The 21,353-nt window shown below is 30.2% G+C and overlaps 1 protein-coding gene across 1 annotated transcript; it reads left to right on the forward strand.

Annotated features, from left to right (window-relative positions):
- Positions 1-14,727: 14,727 nt before the first annotated feature.
- On the forward strand, positions 14,728-20,848 carry LOC109000667 (aspartic proteinase-like protein 2). The gene is made up of 10 exons (XM_018977622.2): positions 14,728-15,026; positions 15,520-15,649; positions 15,756-16,006; positions 16,103-16,330; positions 18,141-18,303; positions 18,504-18,577; positions 18,675-18,771; positions 19,417-19,483; positions 20,110-20,181; positions 20,403-20,848. The coding sequence occupies exons 1-10, from the start codon at positions 14,788-14,790 to the stop codon at positions 20,576-20,578; spliced, it is 1,497 nt and encodes a 498-aa protein (XP_018833167.2). The 5' UTR covers positions 14,728-14,787; the 3' UTR covers positions 20,579-20,848.
- Positions 20,849-21,353: the final 505 nt, after the last annotated feature.

The following is a 21,353-nucleotide window of genomic DNA, read 5'->3' on the forward strand; positions in this document are numbered from 1 at the left end:
GCCCTACATATTACAATCCGACTTTAAAAAATAAACGTTTTCATTCCTGAACACTAATTTTAGGCCCTATTTGGATTGTAAGATGGTTTGGTTTAGTACTGAAAATTAACTAAAAACGATAAAAATAAAACAAAGAACAATTTTTCCTTTTCAAAATAGTAGCCAAGATGTGGCTAGTTTCTTTCTCGTTTGTTTTCAAAAAAATTCTCAACTCATCTCATATAATCATTACATATTTTTCAAATTTTTATATAAAATAAAATAAATAATTTAATTTTTTCAAAATTTTCAAATTTTAAAATAAAAATAATATTAAAAATATATATTTTAATAATATTTTATTCAACTTTTAATTTTAATTTAAAAAACTCTCATTTAATTTCCGAAAACAAACAAAGTAAACTTAACTATCTTCTTTTTGACTGGCCAAATGTAATAAGCCAAAATTGCTGGACAAATCATTTTGTACAATATTTTATTCTCTTCCCACTTGAGACTTGCACAATAAATCTATAGTGGGAACTAATCTCAATGAGATGAGTTGAGACTTGTATTCTTAGTTTATCTCTATTTATTTCAATTCATTTTAACTAATTTCATTATTATTAAGTAATTTTAACTCATAAATTTTATTATTATTCACAACTCATCTCACTATTATTCACAACTCTTCTTTAAATTCAAACGAAACTTAACTTCACGCGCTGCAGTTTCTCTCCGTAAAACAGTTTCTCTCACAACACAGAAACTTGACATAGATATGCCAAAAACGAAGCACACCAACATCTCATACAATCGTCTGCCACTGGTGGTTGGATTGGAAACAGTATGGTTTTCTCATACATCCATGTTTGGTTTCTGGAAAGAATATGGGAAACACAACTGTTTTTTGGTAGCGTTTTCAATCACTGTTGGTTGGATTGGAAACGGTACCCACCACTGGTTAATTTTAGAGTTCCTTCTGTAAATTTCATAAGAAATAAATGTGAAAATGTTGATTATTATCAGTTAATTTTAGTTGTTATTATCAGTTGTTATTATCAAAAAATTAATGTCCACTTTTATAATAACAAATAAATATTTCAATTACTATTAGAATTAAAATTAATGAAAATGTCAAAATTAATATTTTAATAGAATAATGATATATTTAAAGAGTTTATTACTCGATGTTATTGAAAAATAACTAACTAAATTTAAAAAAATAAATTTTCTAATCAAATTTTAATTAAAAAATAAGTAGACCACTACCAATACACTTACCCTATATATTTGCTTTAAAGAGCACCCATTTTGCAATTACCAACTGCATGGGATGTAGCCCATGAAGGACTTGGATTGCCTTAAATGGGCCCAACTATAGATTTCCAAATATGTCCCATGCACAAAGCCTTGGATTGCGTTACCAAGCTCAACTATATATATATATATATATATATATATATATATATATATATATATATATATATTATATATATATAAAAATATGAAAAATGATAGTCACAGTTATGAGTGCGCGTAAACACCGTATAGTTATTTTGAAAAAAATAAATAAATACAGAATCCATATAAAAAAAAATTAATTTTTTAATAATGAATCACACTCTTTTTTAAAACGACTGTATAACACTTATGCATTACATAATTATATATAGTATTACTCTATATATATATATATATATATATATATATATATATATATATATATATATATATACACACACACACACAAGAAGTTAAAACCCTGAAACAAGTAGAGAGAGGAGAGCACAGCAGAGCAGAGGCGAAGGATCGAAGAAGGCGCAGATGAGATATGCATCCAATAATGGCCACAACAAACACTTGTGTCCATTACAGACATCATTCATTAAATGCTATAAAAGTTAGCTTTTTCAGCCAAATATTAGTAACATTAATTAATAATGCTATACATGAAAAAAAAATATATATATTTGTATTCAATTTTAGTAAGTATTTCTTTAAGTTAAAAGAATGATAATATATATTTTATATGACAATTTTTAGTGATTTTATAAAATGTCTTATATCGACAGCAGAATCGATCGATAAAATAAAGAATGAATAACAGTAATATTTTTCAAAATAAAAACAAGCTAATGAAAGAAATTAAGGTCTGATGGAGGGAACCATTTCAAATAGTACGTAGTTCTTATTTTCACATGGAATTCTTCTGGCCAGTTATCTGAAAATCAAACAAACAAACAAACAAACAAATGCAAGCATGCACAGATATATAAGATCAGGACCACATGATCGATGCAAGAGACTCATGAGAGAGGTACTCTCAAAAGCCGAAATTAGAACATGGATCGATGCAGGAAGTTTCTTCAGATATATAGGCATCCATTCTATATATATACATGTCATGACTTCGTACGTACGCGCATGGAGCTCAATCGAACGATACATGCATGACGACATGCAACTTACCTTTCTAGCTAGCGGCAACTTGTCGCACATGCGCCGCTTCATGAGCTATATATGTTTGGATCAAGTTCATGTATATAGCAAGTGGCTGTCACGACCTGGCCAACTTGATATGATCAATACTTCTGTTTTTGTTGCCTTTTGATCTGGTTTTGTATATTCTTTTCGGACCAAATCCCATTAACCTAATTTATAACTTTGGATCAAATCCCATATATATATATATATATATATATATATATATAAAGCACTGCATGCCACTGATCATGATTAATCATGCTAACTAAACAGTATTCATGTGATTCTCAATATCATCAGGTTCTTGAGAATATTTTTAAAATCAAATTAGTAATTAGGATTTCTTTAAAAAATATATATGTTGCGACAATTTGGATCTATAGAGCGCATGGGTTTTGTCTTTTTGTGTAAGTGAGAAGTGACAAATATTGCAGGCCAAACATATACAGTACGGGTTTAGATTCAAAACTCACATTAATTCATTTCATCTCATTATTATAATCTTTTTAAATTTTTATAAAAAATATAATAAATAATTAAAATTTTTTTAAATCTCAAACTAATAATAATATTTTATTTTTTTATTCACAAACTATCTTTTAACTTATTTCTGAATTCAAACGGAGCAACTCTAGTGCATGCTTATATATTTACAGTTTTAGAATATGTAAACGCCGTAAATTTATTTAAAAAAAGAGTAAATATGATATTTATATAAAAAAATTAATTTTTTAATAATAAATATAAATTTTTTTAAAAAAACAAAATACAATATTTATATAACTCATAATTATATCTAATATTAATAATGTAATTATAGAGTCGTGCTGCACCCAAGAGTTCTCATCGATAAGGCAAAATGCCTTTTTTTAATCATTTTTTTCATATATTTTTTATCCTCTTAAACATTTTAAAAATTATAAGACTATTAAAAAATATTTTCTTATTCATTAAGTGTAAAATAAAAAATAAAAAAAGGTGACCATCCTCCGGACAATTCATATGTGGGTTTAGCATTATAGGTAATTAATTATAGAATACATATAGGTAGAAGTTATTATTAGGAATATTTATTTTATACACATAATGTGATATCATCTAAATCACACATCTTTTTAAATAAATATTAAAAATAATCAATTAAAAATAACTATATAATAAATATAAAATATATATTACTATAATAACTTCCCTATGACATTACTCTTAATTATATGTGTGCGCGCGCGTTAACTCCTCGTGAGGATCTGGACGCATATCTCTTGCAAGAAAAGTTGAGCATAATTAGTAGGTGAGACAATACTTGTTCTGGTATTTCTTGTCCACAAGCCACCTACCTTTTACTCAATCAACTAGAGGAGAGTTAAATTTAATAGTAATATTAGAGAGAAGTTATTATAGTAATATATATTTCATATTTATTGTATAGTTATTTCTAATTAATTGTTTATAATATTCACTTAGAGAGATATGTGATCTACATGATACCACATTATATATGTAAAATAGATACTTTTAATAGTAACTTCTATCTATATTTACTCTAAATTTAATGCTACATATAGTCTTAGAGTATGTAAGTATTATACAATCGTTTTAAAAAAGAATAGAATTTATTATTAAAAATTTATTTTTTATTTTATATGAATCCTATATTTACTTTTTTTTTAAATTAATTACAATGTACTTGTATACTCAAGATTGCATTTATCATTTCTCATATCATAATACTAATCACATTAATTCTAAATTTTGATTTTTTTAAAAGAGTAAGGATGTTATTCATTCTAACAAGTTGTACGTCGTCTTCAATTATGTCTCGTTTATTTTTATAGATAATATAAAATGAGATGAATTGAGATTAAAATTAAAAGTTAAATAAAATATTATTAGAATATAATTTTTATTTTAAGATTTAAAAAAAATTAAATTATTTATTTTATTTTATGTGAAAATTTAAAAAATTTATAATAATTAAATGAAAGATGATAAATTATGAAAACAGATGAAGAGGTCTTATTCGATTACCGTTTAAGTGATTGAAAAAACTAAAAGAAATTATTTAAAATGTATCACACATCATCAAGAGTGATTGATTGATGAGAATGTCAAGATTTAGAACAAATAGTAGCATTGTTTTTGTTTTTTTCCCAATTTCGTCACCCGAAAAATAACGAATAAAGGGTGAAGAAAATAATTTCTCCAACTAGATCTATACATCTGGATGATTATAATGTTTGTATTGTGAAATCTAGATTAAAACGACCGTTACATATATGATATATATTAGGTCGCAATCATGAACTTTTGTGGGGAAAGGCATTAACCAAACATGGAAATTAAAATACACGAGAGACATCTGGCATGGGGAGAAATTTCAAACCAGACCAACACAAGATATATATATATATATATATATATATATATATATATAGTTTGTCAAACATTTCAAGCTTAATTAATTTACTGGGTACGTTAACGACACGTTTGTCCCATCGATGTCATGCATGTATGATATTGTCCTTTATTTAATTACCCGCTTGTCTATTATTTAAGGTAGTTGTTGGGTAAACAAGAAAGCTAATTTTACGAGTTAATTTAATTTCTCACCTATAATAAAGTGAACATCATTATAAATAATATTTATCGCTATGTTAATACGCAAACAAATGTCACACATATATAGCTTAAGTTAATAGATTAATTTTTGGGACGAAACCCCATCCTCAAATGTTAAAAAATAAAAATAAAAAAATCTTAGATGATGACATGAGTAGTCAAGGTTTCAATACTTGTAATATAGATAAAAAAATGTTATTTAGACTGATAAAATTAATCGATTATAATTTTTATTTTTTGATTTAATGATTAAAAAATTGATTATTAGTGAATTGATATTTTTTTTATTTTTTAAAAATATATAAAGATATTTTAAAATAATTAAAATAAAAACAAATATATATATATATATATATTTACGCTTATCAGTACAATACAGAAATACCATTCTCGGTTCCCTAGCATGGTCCAATTTATATTCCAGTCTAGAATCGACCTTTCACCATTACAATGCGATGGCCTGTGTATATAATGATCCCTCCAATTAGTTAGTTTTGCAATGGACACAATCATTAAGGTGCATTTAGATGTTGAGTTGAGTTTAGTTGAATTGAATTTTTTTTATAAATAATAATGAGTTGAATAATAGAAAAAATTATGTGAGATCCATCTAAATTGAGTTTAAAATGTGTTTGGATATTAAAATGAGTTTAATATTTTTTATAGAAAATTGAAAAAAATTATGGATCCCACGTATAAAAATATTTTAAGTTGAAAAAGATTGTAGGTTTCACGTGTAAAAAGGTTTTGAGTTGGAATGAGTTTAATAATTTAAGAGTTGAGTGTTTAGATATTAGAATCAGTTTAAAATTAGACTGAATTCAACTAAGTTTAGAAACTAAACGCAACCTAATATCGCGAGATGTGTCACAATCAAGGTTTTTTCGATGCTATTTATGTTGGGATATTAATACAACATCCTCGTTTATTTTTACAGATGAGATTAAATGAATTTATATAAAAGTTGAAAGTTAAATAAAATATTATTAAAATATATTTTTTTAATATTATTTTTATTTTAAGATTTAAAAAAGTTGAATTGTTTAATTTATTTTGTATAAAAATTTAAAAAATTTATAATAATTAAATAAAATAAAATGAAAAAAATAGAAAAGTTTTTTGAAAATAAACTAGAGAGAATCTAATGTCAACTGAACAAAACCGGTGTCATGCATAAATACTGCCAAACTCATTTTCCAGTGAGATGTTCGTCATAACTTGATGAGCACACGCTACTATATTTTATATGGATGATGCTAGCGGACCGCGCAAGTCAACGTTTACCGCTTCGTATATTGTTAGTTATAAATTTTTTTATTCTTTATTCTTTATATTTTTTAAGTGTTTTTTTAATATTCTTAATTATTAAGAAAAAAATAAAAAAAATTAAGATGCATCAGCGGTACAATTGAATGATAAGTTTAAAGGATTCCACTAATATTTTTCATTTTATATAGATGTGTATCTTTTTCCTTTCTCTAAAAAATGATACATGACTGTGCATAAATTTTATAAAAGTAAATTTATTAAATATAATGTCTTGACATAGTATGTGAAATTATAAAGTTAATTTTATTATAAAATAATTTTAACAGATCACGTGAAATCACGTCAATTTATAAAAATACTTTTATCAAAACTCTTTGTATACGTATGACTTCTCATTTGGCAATAAGATGTGTAGTACTTACTCGTTTCAAACTAAGAATAAAATTAATCAATTTATGACAATTAAATTCCATTCATTTATGCAGATTTTTTTATATGAAAAGATTCCGAAAATCTTTTGACCAAACATGCAAGGGTATAAGAAGTAAATTTTTTTTTTCTCGGCTTTCAAGATCATCACAACTACTATATATATATATATATATATATATATATATATATATATATAATTGGAATATAAAGTCGTGTTACATGTAATAAAAAAAAAGTCTTATCGTAAACGAGTTCGAGTATTACAATTATTTTGTCAACATTTCAGGCTTCTCTGGATCTACGATATTATGATTATCCAATGTTATGACACTGCCTTTCATCTGTTTGTGTATCGTTTTAAGGTTGTTGGGTAAAAATAATTGTTAAAAAAATAGAGCTTTTATGAGCTTGTTTTTAACCAATGATTCTGCTCAGTGAAGGGTTTATTTGGAGTTGCATTAGGGGTCATAAAAAGTATTTAAATAATCTCAAAAGCTGAAATTAGATTATTTAGTTGTTACATATTAAAATAATTTTTAATCTTAAAAAAATTTAAAAACACGTTTTAGAAAAAGTATCAAAAGTTCTTTTTTGGATAATGTAGAATTTTAAAAAAGACTGTTAATGAACAAAAATATTCTTATAACTTTAAGATAATTACAATTTTTCCCTTTAAATGATACTTTTTTTTTATTGTACTTGCTGAAAATCCTATTAGACTTTTTTCTTCGCTATAACTTATTGGATTATAAGATTTGAGTTCTATTAAGGATATAGTTATAATATTTAAAAAATCAAATGACCTTTTATAAAAAAATGCTTTTTTTATATTGTTTTCAAATAAATATAATATGTTTGAAAGTATTTTAGACATATAGTTACTAAACATTTAATAATTTTTTTTATTATCATAGCTTATTATTTAAACTCTACAACTAAAAATCCTAAAACTAACATTTATATTACTCACCACAATTCCAAACATACACGAAGTTATAGTTGGTTAAATGATTAAGAGATACTCTTTTTTTTTTTAACCATTTGTAATTGTAATTTGCTTCCTTTTTTTCTTCTTTTTAACTTATGAAGCATCATGGCTTATCTTTCTATGATTATGGTATCCTTCAATGAGGTCTTTGCAAGAAAAATGGTATACCTCTTTTTAAATAAATAAAAATGTGAGATACCATATTAAAAAAAAAAAATGAGTTGTGTTCTTTTTTTTTTTTCTCAACAAGTAGTTGATTCATTCCAAAAACTAAAATTGTTCTTACAGCACAAAAGCAAACCAGATTATTACAACACAGAAACATAAAGCACAGAAACTGAAAGCTAATATGTTACAATCAGTGGGTCTTTTCCACTTGGAAATTCTAGCAAACAAGTGGGTATTTTGATGAGTGGGATATTTCCAAACTCTAGGTTGAAATGAGCCTATTGCGCAATCGAATGCGCGCATCGATTCTGAGATCGATGTATTTTTTCTGCCTGCCATGCTTTAAAGTCTTGAAGCAGAAATCGAGTGTCTCGAGCTACCCCCTCTGTTTCCCAATTAATGGCCTTATGAGGATTATTGATAGACTGTATTGTATTTAGAGAGTCTCCTTGAAAAACAACTTTAGTAATCTTCCTTGTATATGCTTCTTGGACACCTATGAAGGCAGCCATTGCTTCCCCGATGTTTGGATCAACACTCCAATTGTAGCGTGCTACAACAAATTGTAATGTGTATTGACTATTTCTGCATGCTGCTAATGAAGTGCTTCTATCGTTTCTAACTGCCACATCAAAGGTGATGGCAAAGGTATCCTCAGATTGAGGGGGACTCCAACTATGATGTGATTCTATGCACTGCAACTCCCAGGCCTTGTCATGTTCTCTATATAGATCCTGCGTTTTTGTTATGAAGTAGTGGATTGTATGGTTTGCAATGTTGTGTGTGATTTGATTCCTTATAAACCATAAGTTATCCATAGCTAATATAAAGAAAAGCTGAAAGTTATAAGCTTCAGAAGCAGGGATCTTTAATTTGTCTGATGGGTTTAGGATAATATTGACCCAATTCCTGATTCTAGCTTGCTTGAAACAAGTTATATCAAGTGGCCATGGGGCATTTCTCCACAAAATTCTATAGAAAGTACAATTGAGGAAAAAGTGATCCAGATTTTCATTCTCCATATGACAAAGAGGACAAAGAACCTGATCTTCTGTTAGTGGAAGATAGTGATTGAGAGATAGTTTAGTGGGAAGGATTTCATTGTAAATTTCCATAGGAAAAGTTTCAATCGATCCTGCAATTTAACAGCCCACAAATTCTTCCATGGGACATCATGTGTGCTTGTATTTGTGTTGAGAACTAAAGCTGCATAAGCAGACTTTACACTATAATTACCTGAAGAGTGATATTTCCATTTGGGCAAATCCATGATATTATGGAATTGATATTGAGAAAGGTGAATGCTTTGTATTGCTGCAATTGTTGCAGGTGAAAACAGTGTTCAAAAGGAGCGTGTTCCATCTTCTAGGATTTTCAAGTGTTAACTCAGCAACTCTAAGATTTGGATGTTGATGTGTACCTTGACTTTGTGGTGTAGGGAGTGAAGGATGTAGCCGAGGGAGCCAAGGGTCAGACCACACATGAGTAGCAGTGCCATTATTAATCTAAATGATGACACTTGACAAGATGAAATCCTTTTGTTTTATCAGGCATTTCCAAAATCTTGAATCTGAGGCTTTGGCCTTAATAGTCGCCCAGTCATTGTGTGTCATATATTTGTTCAAAATTGATGTTTTCCATGCACTTGCTTCATTACTGATAAGATGCCAAACTAATTTGCCAACAAGAACTTTATTGAAGTGGGATGTGAGCCTGATACCTAAGCCTCCCATAGATTTGGGCAGGCAAATAGAAGACCACGCTTTGGGAGTATATTTGTGTTTCTTGTGAGTTTCAAATCCCCACCAAAACCTCATCAATACACGATCAATTTTTTTTGCCATGTTTACAGGTATCAAAGTTGTGGCCATAGTATAAGAATGTATTGTGCTTGCTACATCTCTGATAAGTGTGGTTCTCCTGGCTTGAGAAATGAGTTTTGATTTCCATCCTGCAAGTTTTTCTTGAGTTTTAACCAAGATATCACTAAGATGTGATTTCATTGGACTGCCAGAGTTGAGAGGCACTCCTAGATATTTAATCTTAGAGGAGGAGATCTTGAAATGAAGAATATTCCTGATATCTCTTTTGATTTATTGTCTACTGTTGTTGTTGAACTGAATGGAGGACTTTGAGTTTTTGCCCCGACCATTGAGAATAAGTATTAAGTGTTCTTGCAAAGGCTGAAGCAGTATTACAGTTGGCAGATCCAAATAGAATTAGATCATTATCAAACAACAGATGTGAGAGAGAAGGTCCATTCCTGCAGATACTAACACCTTTAATAGACTCAGTTTGTTCCTGCCTTAGTATGAACCTGGAGAGAGCTTCTGAACCTACTATAAAGAGAAAGTGGGAGAAATGGTCCCCCTGCCTAAAGCCTCTTGAAGGATAAAAAAATCATGGGGGTTTCCATTGATGACTATCGAATATGAGATTGTAGTGATACACTCCTTAATCCAATAAATCCAAGTACTATTGAAGCCAAGACATTTAAGTTTATATATATATATATATATATAACAATTACATGCTGTCAATTTTATTTAAAGTATACATAAATGACAATATTTTGTGGGGGCACATATTTCTCGTATAGGATGCAATTATTGGTTTGGTGCTCAAAGATATTTTGATGATAATGGAGGGGCAAAAAGAAACCCAAAAAATAAAAAAATAACAAGAAATATATCTCTCACTTTATCATTACTAATATATATTAAGCCATCTGTCATGGTTACACTCAATTATTAATTTTAAAAAATTATTTTTATTAATCATTATTTATTATTTCACACTTCATATTTTATAAAAAAATATTTTATATTTTATAAAAAAAATTATAATTATAAAATATAAGAATAAATAATGATCGATGAGCCGAACTTCTCATTATTTTTAACATCCAACAACTTTTAATGAATATTTTCAAATAAAATAACATTTAAAAGGTTAAACACATGATGAAACCCTAATCCTTAGGCCTTAAGGCTTCTTCGGCTACTACTTTGCCCACTTCTGCTCTTTTTTGCGGCCAGCAGTCTAAATTACAACAATGCCACCACTATAAAGTATCTATCCAAGCCTGATTTGTAGACTTTATTTTAATCTATGAATTAAATTATAACAATGACATTTTAAAATAAATTAATTATTTTTCTTTAACATCTATGAATTATTCTTTATTATTTTAATTATGTTAATCCTATTTAAAAAAAAGTATTTTTCTCTCATGTATAAAATAACTAATAATTAATTTGGGTGTATTTACTCTTTACTAATTTGTATAAATATTTATCCATACTAATCATGCCACTAAAATATGTGTACACTGTAAAAATTCAGAGAGCATTAAGGGTAGACTCACCATTTAAAGAAAAAGGCAAGACCAGCTTTGGCTTTAAACATATATATTTGATTTTGGGTCATCTTTTGGCAATTATTTATAGAAAGTAAAAGAGAAAGAAGTTGGACTGCATTTTGCTTTTATGGAAGAAGGCATGGAAAGTAAAATGTGAAAATAATTGTGCATTGGGTTCTGATAAAGTGGAAAGAATGGTTAGGTCTCGTTTGTTTTGAAAAAATATCTCATTTCATCTCATCTAATCATTACAACTTTCTCAACTTTCAATATAAAATAAAATAAACAATTCAACTTTTTTAAATCTTAAAACAAAAATAATATTAAAAAATATACTCTAACAATATTTTATTCAACTTTTTAACTTTAATCTCATCTCATCTCTGAAAATAAACGAGACTTTAGTGCCAGGCCGCCGCTAGCATTACGGTTGGGCATGCCACTAGTATAAATTTATTTTTTTATTTATATTTTTTTATTATTTTTAAATATTTTTAAAAAATATATCAATACACTAATAGATAATTTTTTTAATTATTAAGTAAAAAAATTAAAATATAAAATGTCAAAATTAAGTGTTTTTGGGTTATGGGTTAAGGAAAGTGATGTTGGTAGGGTCAAAGCAAAACTTCACTTTCTACCGACACTTAAAATTGTCTGATAAATAAGAAGAGCTCTCAATATTGATACCTTTTTATTGCTCTATCATTCCACGTACGAAATTGTACTTTTGCTATTCCCATTCAAAAGCTCATCAGGGCAGGTTTGGTTACTGTTTATAAACACTCTCAATCATTTTCACTAGTAATGTGATTGGATCATTATTCTTTACTCATTTAAAAATTATTTTGACACTTTTTTTGAGATTTTTTTAATCCAAAGCATGCAATGCATTTGTGTTCAGATTTTGTTCTTTATTTTAAATTTTATCTTCTCTATCGTATTTTGGGTTGATCTGAATAGTGAGATAAAATAAGATAATTTTAGATAAAAATTAAAAGTTAAATAAAATATTATTTTTTAATATTATTATTGATTTGAGATTTGAAAAAATTAAATTGAGAATTAAAAAAATTGAATTGTCTATTATATTTTATGTGAGAATTTAAAAAAATTATAATAATCATGAGATGCGATAAAATATTTTCTAAATCCAAATGAGCCGTTAATATAGTAGTAACACTTCGAGTATGACTTTATGCATAAACCACTTAAATGAACAATCGTAAAATGTACCGTATTAACGTTTATAATTGATAATAATAAATAATAAATAATAATTAAAAATAAAATGTATCATCTCTAGTAACACTGTTTTAAATGTCATATCAACTAATATAATTAGAATGATAAAATCTAGGATGAATAACATTACTCACAAAAATAAAATTATGGGAAAGAAAGAATGAGTTTAATATAAAAGAATATCAAGATTTTAATTTATTTGTGAGAATCTCTAACAACCATTGATTTATGAAGGAAGCTTTACTAAATGAAAAGAAAAAGAAGAAGCAATTGATGCTTGGAAATGACTCCAACAGAAACAAGCATACACGTATATATATGTGAATAATTATTCTCATCAGTTATTATTTATTATTTTATATCTTATAAAAAAATTGTTAAATATAAAATATAAGAATAAATAGTGACTGAAGTATAGTAAAATCGTATCACACTACCAATTGGGAGAAGCTCATTTAAGATGGAGGTGAATCATGAATCAATCAAACTACATGCCGTTTTAATTCGTTTACTTTTATTATTATAACGCGTACGGCACCAACAACCTATTTTCATCTCAAAATTATTATAGCTTATAATATATGGTTGTGGTGTACTTAGGATGGGTGCACTAACAGCTAAAAAGAAAAAGAAAAAGAAAATAGGCACTAATTACTAAAATCCAAAGTTATGAATATTTTTGTCTTGCATTTCAAATTTAGGATATAGACAGTACTGGTTTAGGAATATCTACATGGAATATTAGGCCAACATATTTTTATATTTTTTTTATCATTTTCCTTTTTAGGGCTTTAACTGTTTAGGACGTCAAAATCAAGTTTTTTTTTATATGATTTTATATAATACGTTAGATTTATTTTATAATAAAAATAGTTTTATAATCTAACGTACCACATTAACTTACGTCAATTTATCAGTTTATTTTTATAGAATTTCTTTGTCCATTTGATATGTTCGGCTTTCTTAATTGAGAATATCAAATTCTTGAAATCCTATTATAAAATACAAACTCTTATAACTAAAATGAACAAGAGAAATTGAGAAATACCATTTTTATAAGATATCATGTCATACACTACATAAGTTAATATGTTAACAACTTTGATAAAGAAGAATATCATTAAAGAAATACAAATAAAAGGAAGAAAAAAGGCGTAGCAAGTACGCGCATGATTGTATTTTCCGGGAAAAGAAAAAGAAAAAGGAGCTTGATGGTGCAGTTCACCAAACACGAGGACAGAAGGAAAGAAACATATATAAATATATATATATTTATATATGTTTGTGTGTAGGTTATAAGAAAAAATTTATTTATTATTTTTGTATTATATATTATATATTATTATTTTTTTCTTATTAAATATATAGTGTATGGATGATAAATAAAAAAATAAATAAATTTATAAAGAATAAAATTAAAAATTAAAAAAATAATAAAAAAATATAATGTGTGGTATATTAGAATAATGAGTATCAAATCTAATATTATAAACAGTAATACGAAGTAGAGCATTGGTATTGGACTCATCAAATGAGTTCAATCTTTAAAATTTGATGAATTTATGTTTAAAATCACTGCATTGGATTCACCAAATACTAAAATCTGAAACTTTGAGCTACAATACATTCTAATTCATCTTCAAATTTAAAGACTCATTATTCACACTCTATAACTATTATTTTATTTACTTAAATTATTATTTTCCAATTTTGAGCCACAATATATTTAAGTTGGGAAACATAATTTAAGTATCAAATTAAATTATTAATTAACATATAGTTATTGCAATTGTAAAATATGAAAAAAATAAATTAAAAATATTCTTATAAAAAATATAATATTATATTATTATTTTGATGAATCCAATGGTTAATCCAATGTGGAGTTATGGATGGGAAGGTTTTTGATTTATGAAAAATATATAGTTTTCATCAAATTTTAAAGATGAAAATGATGAAACCAAGGCTAATTCTCTTAAGGTTTGTTTTTTAAACTTCTGTTATGGGCTGTTGTGCCGTACCTTTCCTCTCTCTTCTCTCTCTTTCTGGAACTCTTCTCACGAAAAGATGATGAATAACTCTGACTTCAATCCTTGCCTCCTATTTCTATGCTGAATTTATAATTTAAATTTCGCCGTTGAAAAATTCTTTTACGTATATTATATATATATATATATATATATATGTGACTGCCATTAGGAGAAAAACTGAGAGAGAGAGAGAGAGAGAGCTGCTAGAAATGGCGGTGACTATTACCGCCGGTATTCTGATCGCGGTGGCGCTGTTGCCTGCTGCTTTGGTTATGTGCGGCTTCCCGGCGACTCTGAAGCTGGAGAGAGCGTTTCCGGTTGGCCAACGAGTCGAATTGAGCGAACTCAGGGCTCGGGACATGGCCAGGCATGGAAGAATGTTGCAGTCGTCTTCTGGTGGTGTCATCGATTTTCCCGTCCAGGGTACCTACGATCCGTACATCGTCGGGTAATTATTTGATAGACATGTGTGCGCGCGTGCTTTTTCTTAATATGATTTTGGATGTTGAGTTATGGGTGGTGTTTCATGTCGTAGTGTCTTTTGTTTCTGATGCGATGGTGTTGGAGCGAGTTTGGATTTTCTGTGGGTTTGATTGATTTTGGAGCATGGGCTATCATTTTGAGTTGTTTATTTTTGTCGGTTTTCTTATTGATGGGATTCTGATGTTCTACGTTTGTTTATATATTTCTTATCTGCTTCTTATATAGTGCAAGTTTTTCAGTTTCTAAATTTGTAAATTCTTCTCTCTATTGGTTCCTTTTTTTTCCTTTCCCCCTTTCTTGTGTGCGTTAGTTCTTAGTACAAAAACTCATTCTCTTCTATTACTATTTCTTCCCTCTTTCTTTCGCTTATTTTTGGTTTGCCTTCGGTTCTCTGTGTTTCTCTGTAATTTGCAGGAGATTTTTCATCAAAATTTGACTGATTTGTGCCTTTATAATAGGCTTTATTTCACCAAAGTGCAATTGGGTTCCCCTCCAAGAGAATTCTATGTGCAGATTGATACGGGAAGTGATGTTTTGTGGGTTAGTTGTAGCGGCTGCAATGGTTGCCCCGAAACGAGTGGACTCCAAGTATCACTTTTCCTCACTCATATTCTTTATTTTATATGGTTACGTCCCACAATAGGAGCAATATACTGCTATGAATTTTCAATACAGTTGCTTGTTTTTCTTACAGATTCAGCTCGAATTCTTCGATCCTGGGAGCTCATCAACAGCTTCATTGATCTCTTGTACAGACCAGAGATGCAGTGTTGGAGTTCAATCATCAGATGCCACTTGCTCTAGTCAGAACAATCAGTGCGCATACGCATTCCAGTATGGAGATGGCAGTGGGACATTGGGCTATTATGTATCAGACTTGATGCATTTCGACGCAATTCTTGGGGGTTCAGTGACCACAAATTCTTCAGCTCCTGTTGTTTTTGGGTGAGCCATCATGTTTTTTGAGACTAAGTAGTATTCTTTTTTGGTATATGGTACGAGCTTGGTAGTCATTGCCTCAGGTAGTGGATCATGAAACAGGTGTAGCACTTCGCAGACAGGAGACTTGACAAAATCAGATAGAGCAGTTGATGGGATCTTCGGGTTTGGACAACAGGAGATGTCTGTCATCTCACAACTTTCTTCACGGGGAGTGGCACCAAAAGTATTCTCCCACTGCTTGAGAGGGGACGATGCTGGTGGTGGTTTATTGGTGTTCGGTGAAATCGTGGAGCCTAATATAGTTTACAGTCCACTTGTCCCATCACAGTATGTTCTTTTTCTTCAGAAATAATTTGCTGCAGCTAATATTCTGCAATGTGTCATTAAATACTTTATTTTGCTCCAAGTTATCTTCAACAAATGTAAATTGTATGAAGAAACAGTCATGGATTTTAGCTTGACTTCTTCATGCGTTTTCAGAAATTTTGTTTTATAGGTTTCAATACAAAACATATTGTACGTATATGACTTTTCACAGCTTCCATGATTGAAAGATATTGAGACAGGTAGTTTTCTGTATTTATGATCAATGGTGCTTTATCATCCTTGTGATTCTAACAGTTTTTAAAGGGACTGCTGCAAGAGTGTCTCACTCTCTCTCTTTTTTATTTTAATCATTGCCAACGAAGATTATTGTTGAAACATCACGAACTTTGTAATGGTATCTTGGAGGTCATATGGTTCGCATCAGTTTAACATATGCAAATTGTTGCCTATTTTGGGGTTCAAAAGTTTCTTCTTTACTTAAATCAACACAGGGACTTGTCTGAAAGGTTGGGTGAAAATATATAATAGAAAGAAAAGGTGCAGCCCAAGTAATAGTTTGCCTTTAATTGTATATTGTAACTAGTAATTATTAAGATTCTCCATTCCTTTGAGTTTGTTATGCTTTGAGGGATCTTTGTTATGTAAGTTGTTGGTAATGTTTTCAATTCACAAATCTGAAAATATTAGATTCCTAGATTTTTCACGTTGTGGTGGGACCCCATTTTAAGCTATAAAGGATTAGCATATTCACGAATTTGGCTGCCATGTTGCTTAAATAAGTTTGTTTTAAAAAAGGGAAACGGTCTCATGGGCATCGCAAATGCCGGAGGGTAAGAAGATGTGGCTCAAATAGTTGAAGGAGATGGGGATGGTGTGGTTTTGACTTTCTTTGTAGGTTTGAGTATTTTTTGTTAAAAACTTTTATCACCTTATGTTCAGAAGATCTCATTTTTTTTTTCATTTTATTTGGTTCATTATGTTCAGTACCAACAGTTGGTAGGTAGTCCTTGCTATGCTCTTGGATAGTGCCCTGAGCAAGTTCGTGTGTTGGCTTGATCTTATGAGTTCACTATGACAAAGGATATCAACCCACAATATTCTTGAACTTTGCAAGATGGTTAGAAAAACCTTGTGTATGGCTTCGAAAATATGTTTACGATGTCTTAGTGTTAATAACTGTGAACCGAATCTGTCTTGGGGAATTGGGATGCTAATTGATGTGTTAAAATCAGTGTGAGAGTCAAGCTCTGGCTTTCCAACTTTATTTTGAGTTGATAAACACAGAAGGGGCAGATACCTATCACGAATTACTTTGAACTGACAAACCAACTTGGATCACGCGAACCATTTTACCTCAGATTCTTAATTTTCTTCTACAAGTTTATTCGCTGGAAGAAAAGAAGTATATGAAGCCCATTAAGCAAAAGCTCCAAACCCCACCCCAAAAGGAGTGCTCTGAAAAAGTCACTTGAGCTGCACTACTTGGCTTGAAAATTAAATAGCTGTCTTTGAGATGCAGGGGCACACTCCCTGATCTATTTACAATTTATTTTAAATTAAAAGGAAAAAAAAAACTAGTGCAGCTGAGTAAGAAAGCCACTTCAGAACTCTTAATTTGGAGAGGTTTTCTTTGGAGCATCTAGTGCCTGTAGGTCTCCTGAACATTTGTAGGTTTCAACTCAAATATAATATGTCAAAGTTTTTGTTATCTTGTCCATTTTTGTTTTGTAATAAGTGCTTCGAAAGATTGTATCCTATAAAACTTGACTGCAGTCAGTTTGACTGATCACTTGTCTGTTCAAAATTTCAGGCCTCATTATAATTTGAATCTTCAGAGCATTTCTGTCAATGGCCAAACATTATCCATTGATCCAGAGGTATTTGCAACATCAAGCAACCGAGGAACCATAGTTGATTCTGGGACAACTTTGGCATACCTTGCAGAAGAAGCGTACAATCCTTTCGTCGGTGCTGTATGTTTCTATTGAGAAATTTCTTGTTGCTTAATAAACTACTTAGTATGCTATTTTTGAGAGAAATATTTTACGACTGCAGAGCTTTTACTTGTTAATATGTCTTTCGGATGGTTGAGAAAATAATAGCTTTTGGTCATGAGTGATTATATATGTATTTGGGAAAACAAATTGAAGCATGTGATCCTCTTATAATGCAGATAACAAGTGTTGTTTCACAATCAGCACAACCAGTTCTTTCCAAAGGAAATCAATGTTATTTAATTACCTCCAGGTTTGCTTTCTGCTTATATCATCCCAGTTCCTTCTTGCTAGAGTGTTAGTCTTTTCAGATGATCTTAACTCCGAACTATCACATACTTTGTATTCAGTGTCGCCGATGTATTTCCTCAAGTTAGTTTAAACTTTGCTGGTGGCGCATCCATGATTCTAAGACCTCAGGATTATCTCCTACAGCAAAATTCCGTTGTGAGTTTTGAAATTTTGATCTTCCTATTCTTTTTTTAATTGTTGAGGATTGGTCTGAATATTTGCTTTTGCATATAAATCAGAGGTGAGTTGGAGCGGGAAGCAATTTACCCTATTCCTTTGAACATTCCCTTCCATTAGTTCCATGTGCTTTGATTATTTGGCTCCGTGTTCTATTTCAGGCTTTTGAAAATATGTTTAGAATGTTAACTTCTAAGTATGACTATTTAACCACTCTTTCCCTTCTCCAAACTTGCGGGAAAATTAGCATGCATATATGCAGTGCAACTCGCCTCTCACTTTAAATCCATTAATGGCATCAGGAATATTGCATGACCAGATTTGACGTCCTGTAGTAACCCCATCTTGGCAGTGCTATTTGCATTCCAGTTGTTCCTTTTATACACTGAAATAAGATTCCTAATACTGGCTACTTAAATAATGTCTTGCTTGTATATTTCCTAGTGTGAATCTAGCCGCAACTATTGCCACCCAATCAACGGCCGTGGTATCTTTTGAATAACCCAAACAAGCTATGAAGCTTTGTAGCACTCCCAATATGTAGTTCGGTTTCTATCTTATCACAGTATGCTGAATGATGGCTTGCTGGTTTTAATCTTTAATTTTGATGAATCCATTTTACAGGGTAGCTCTGCAGTGTGGTGCATTGGATTACAGAAAATACAGGGTCAAGGGATAACAATTTTAGGAGGTATGAAGACTAACAAGAAACTTTGATTTAATTGAGAGAGGTGCTACATTCACAAAGGAATCTCACAAAAGTAAACTCATGTACCGATGTGGCTTGATGTGATACGTTAGGTTTACTTTATGCTAAAATGAACTTTACAATCTGACTTATCACAATAAGCCGCATCAATTTATGAGTTTACTTTTGTGATATGTATTTGTGGATGAAGCATCTCTCTTTAATTGATGACCTTGGCTGACGCCACTTAATTGAAATGTTTACATTCTGTCAAATATTGAAACCTTAAACGGTTCCTAATAACCTTAAAGTCAAATCATGTTTCTTTTGAAGCATATTATTTTGGTTTTAGATGATAGTATGCATGAGATACTGATATTCTCTTTCGATTACATAAGCATGCTTCTGCATCAGCTGCTCTAATTTGGCTTTTGCATGTCACTGGAAAATTTCATTGCCCTTCTTTCCATTTCCCCCCCAATTGAGGCTAATTTTCACATTTGATTTGTTAGATTCACTGTAGTTATTGCAAATCTTCTTTTTTACTACCTGGTGCTTAAACTAGTTTATTTATTATTTTTTGGATTGTTTTTGTGCTTTTAAGATAACAATATCACAATATTTTGCAGACCTTGTCCTCAGAGACAAAATATTTGTTTATGATTTGGCTGGTCAACGAATAGGATGGGCTAACTATGACTGTAAGTTTCATGATCTCATCTGTAAAGAGCCTTTTGGACACCATACGGATGTAAAATGTTTAATTTCCTTAATATATGAACTGAAAACATAATCATTAAAGAAAGGCATGAGCTGATTTTAATAAATTCTCATATCGGGAAACATATCTATAAATTAATCAAGAAGATCCCCCAACTTTGTAACAAACTCTAATTCCTCACTTTTGAATTAATCAAATTAGGCTCAATGTCAGTAAATGTCTCTGCAACTACAAGTGCTGGGAAAAGTGAATATGTCAATGCTGGACAGATAAGTGAGAGCAGTTCAGTGCAAAATGAGCCTTACAAGGAGATTGTAATAAGCGTGATTGCTTTCCTAATGCACATATCACTGCTTGGCAGCTTCTTGTCTTTGTAGCATACAGTGAAAAAGGCCTGAGACTCTGGCATTCTTTTTTTCATTTTATATTCTCTTGCCGGTTTATATTATTGCAATCGGCAAGACCATGTTTCCTTGTTAGAACTTAGATTACTGCTTCTCATTGCACGGCTTGCAATAGGCCTGTGGCCTCTGGCCTCTGGCTCTGAATATTTCTTCATGAGCCTCATAGAAATGCACGTTTGTAAATTACATCCTCACAGATTATTGGTTTAATAGTAGGTTTCATTTATACAACCTTGTTGTGTTTATTACTTCTGCAGCATATTCTTCTTATCTTGATCCCTTATTTTTTTTCCCCATATGACATCATGGTCTATGTAATTTACTGGGTGCAATATTCAACCCTTGTTAGAGAAAAACGCAGAGCCAAATTCTTCTGAGCCTCCTCCTCTACCACCAAAGATTATCACTGCCCCTTCCATGGATCCCAGATGTGGGCAACCCGCCCGCACAGGGGACGGGTGCAAGCGGGATTCATCTCTTTATATATATGTGTGTGGCCAGGTTGCATATCACTTAATAACTTAATATATACATTGAAAAACACTACCCATTTCATTAATTTTTCCCTCGCTTTCATCTCCTCAGCTCTCTCTTCTTTCTTCTTCTTCTCTTATTTCTCTTCTTTTTCTTCTTCTTCCCTCTCCCATCTTCTTTCTTCTCCCATTTGCGGTGTTTTTTTAAGGTTTAAGACCCATGGACGTGAATGTTGCGTATAATTTGTCTTTATCAATGAAATATTCAAGAGAAC

The sequence above is a fragment of the Juglans regia genome, chromosome 14 (assembly GCF_001411555.2).
Source record: "Juglans regia cultivar Chandler chromosome 14, Walnut 2.0, whole genome shotgun sequence".
Taxonomy (NCBI): Eukaryota; Viridiplantae; Streptophyta; class Magnoliopsida; order Fagales; family Juglandaceae; genus Juglans; species Juglans regia.

Bases quoted from the DNA above. Each gene is read 5' to 3' on its own strand.
- LOC109000667 (XM_018977622.2), top strand. From the start codon at position 14,788: ATGGCGGTGACTATTACCGCCGGTATTCTGATCGCGGTGGCGCTGTTG. The intron at 15,027-15,519 runs GTAATTATTTGA...CCTTTATAATAG, and splicing joins TACGATCCGTACATCGTCGG to GCTTTATTTCACCAAAGTGC. The intron at 19,484-20,109 runs GTATGAAGACTA...AATATTTTGCAG, and splicing joins AGGGATAACAATTTTAGGAG to ACCTTGTCCTCAGAGACAAA.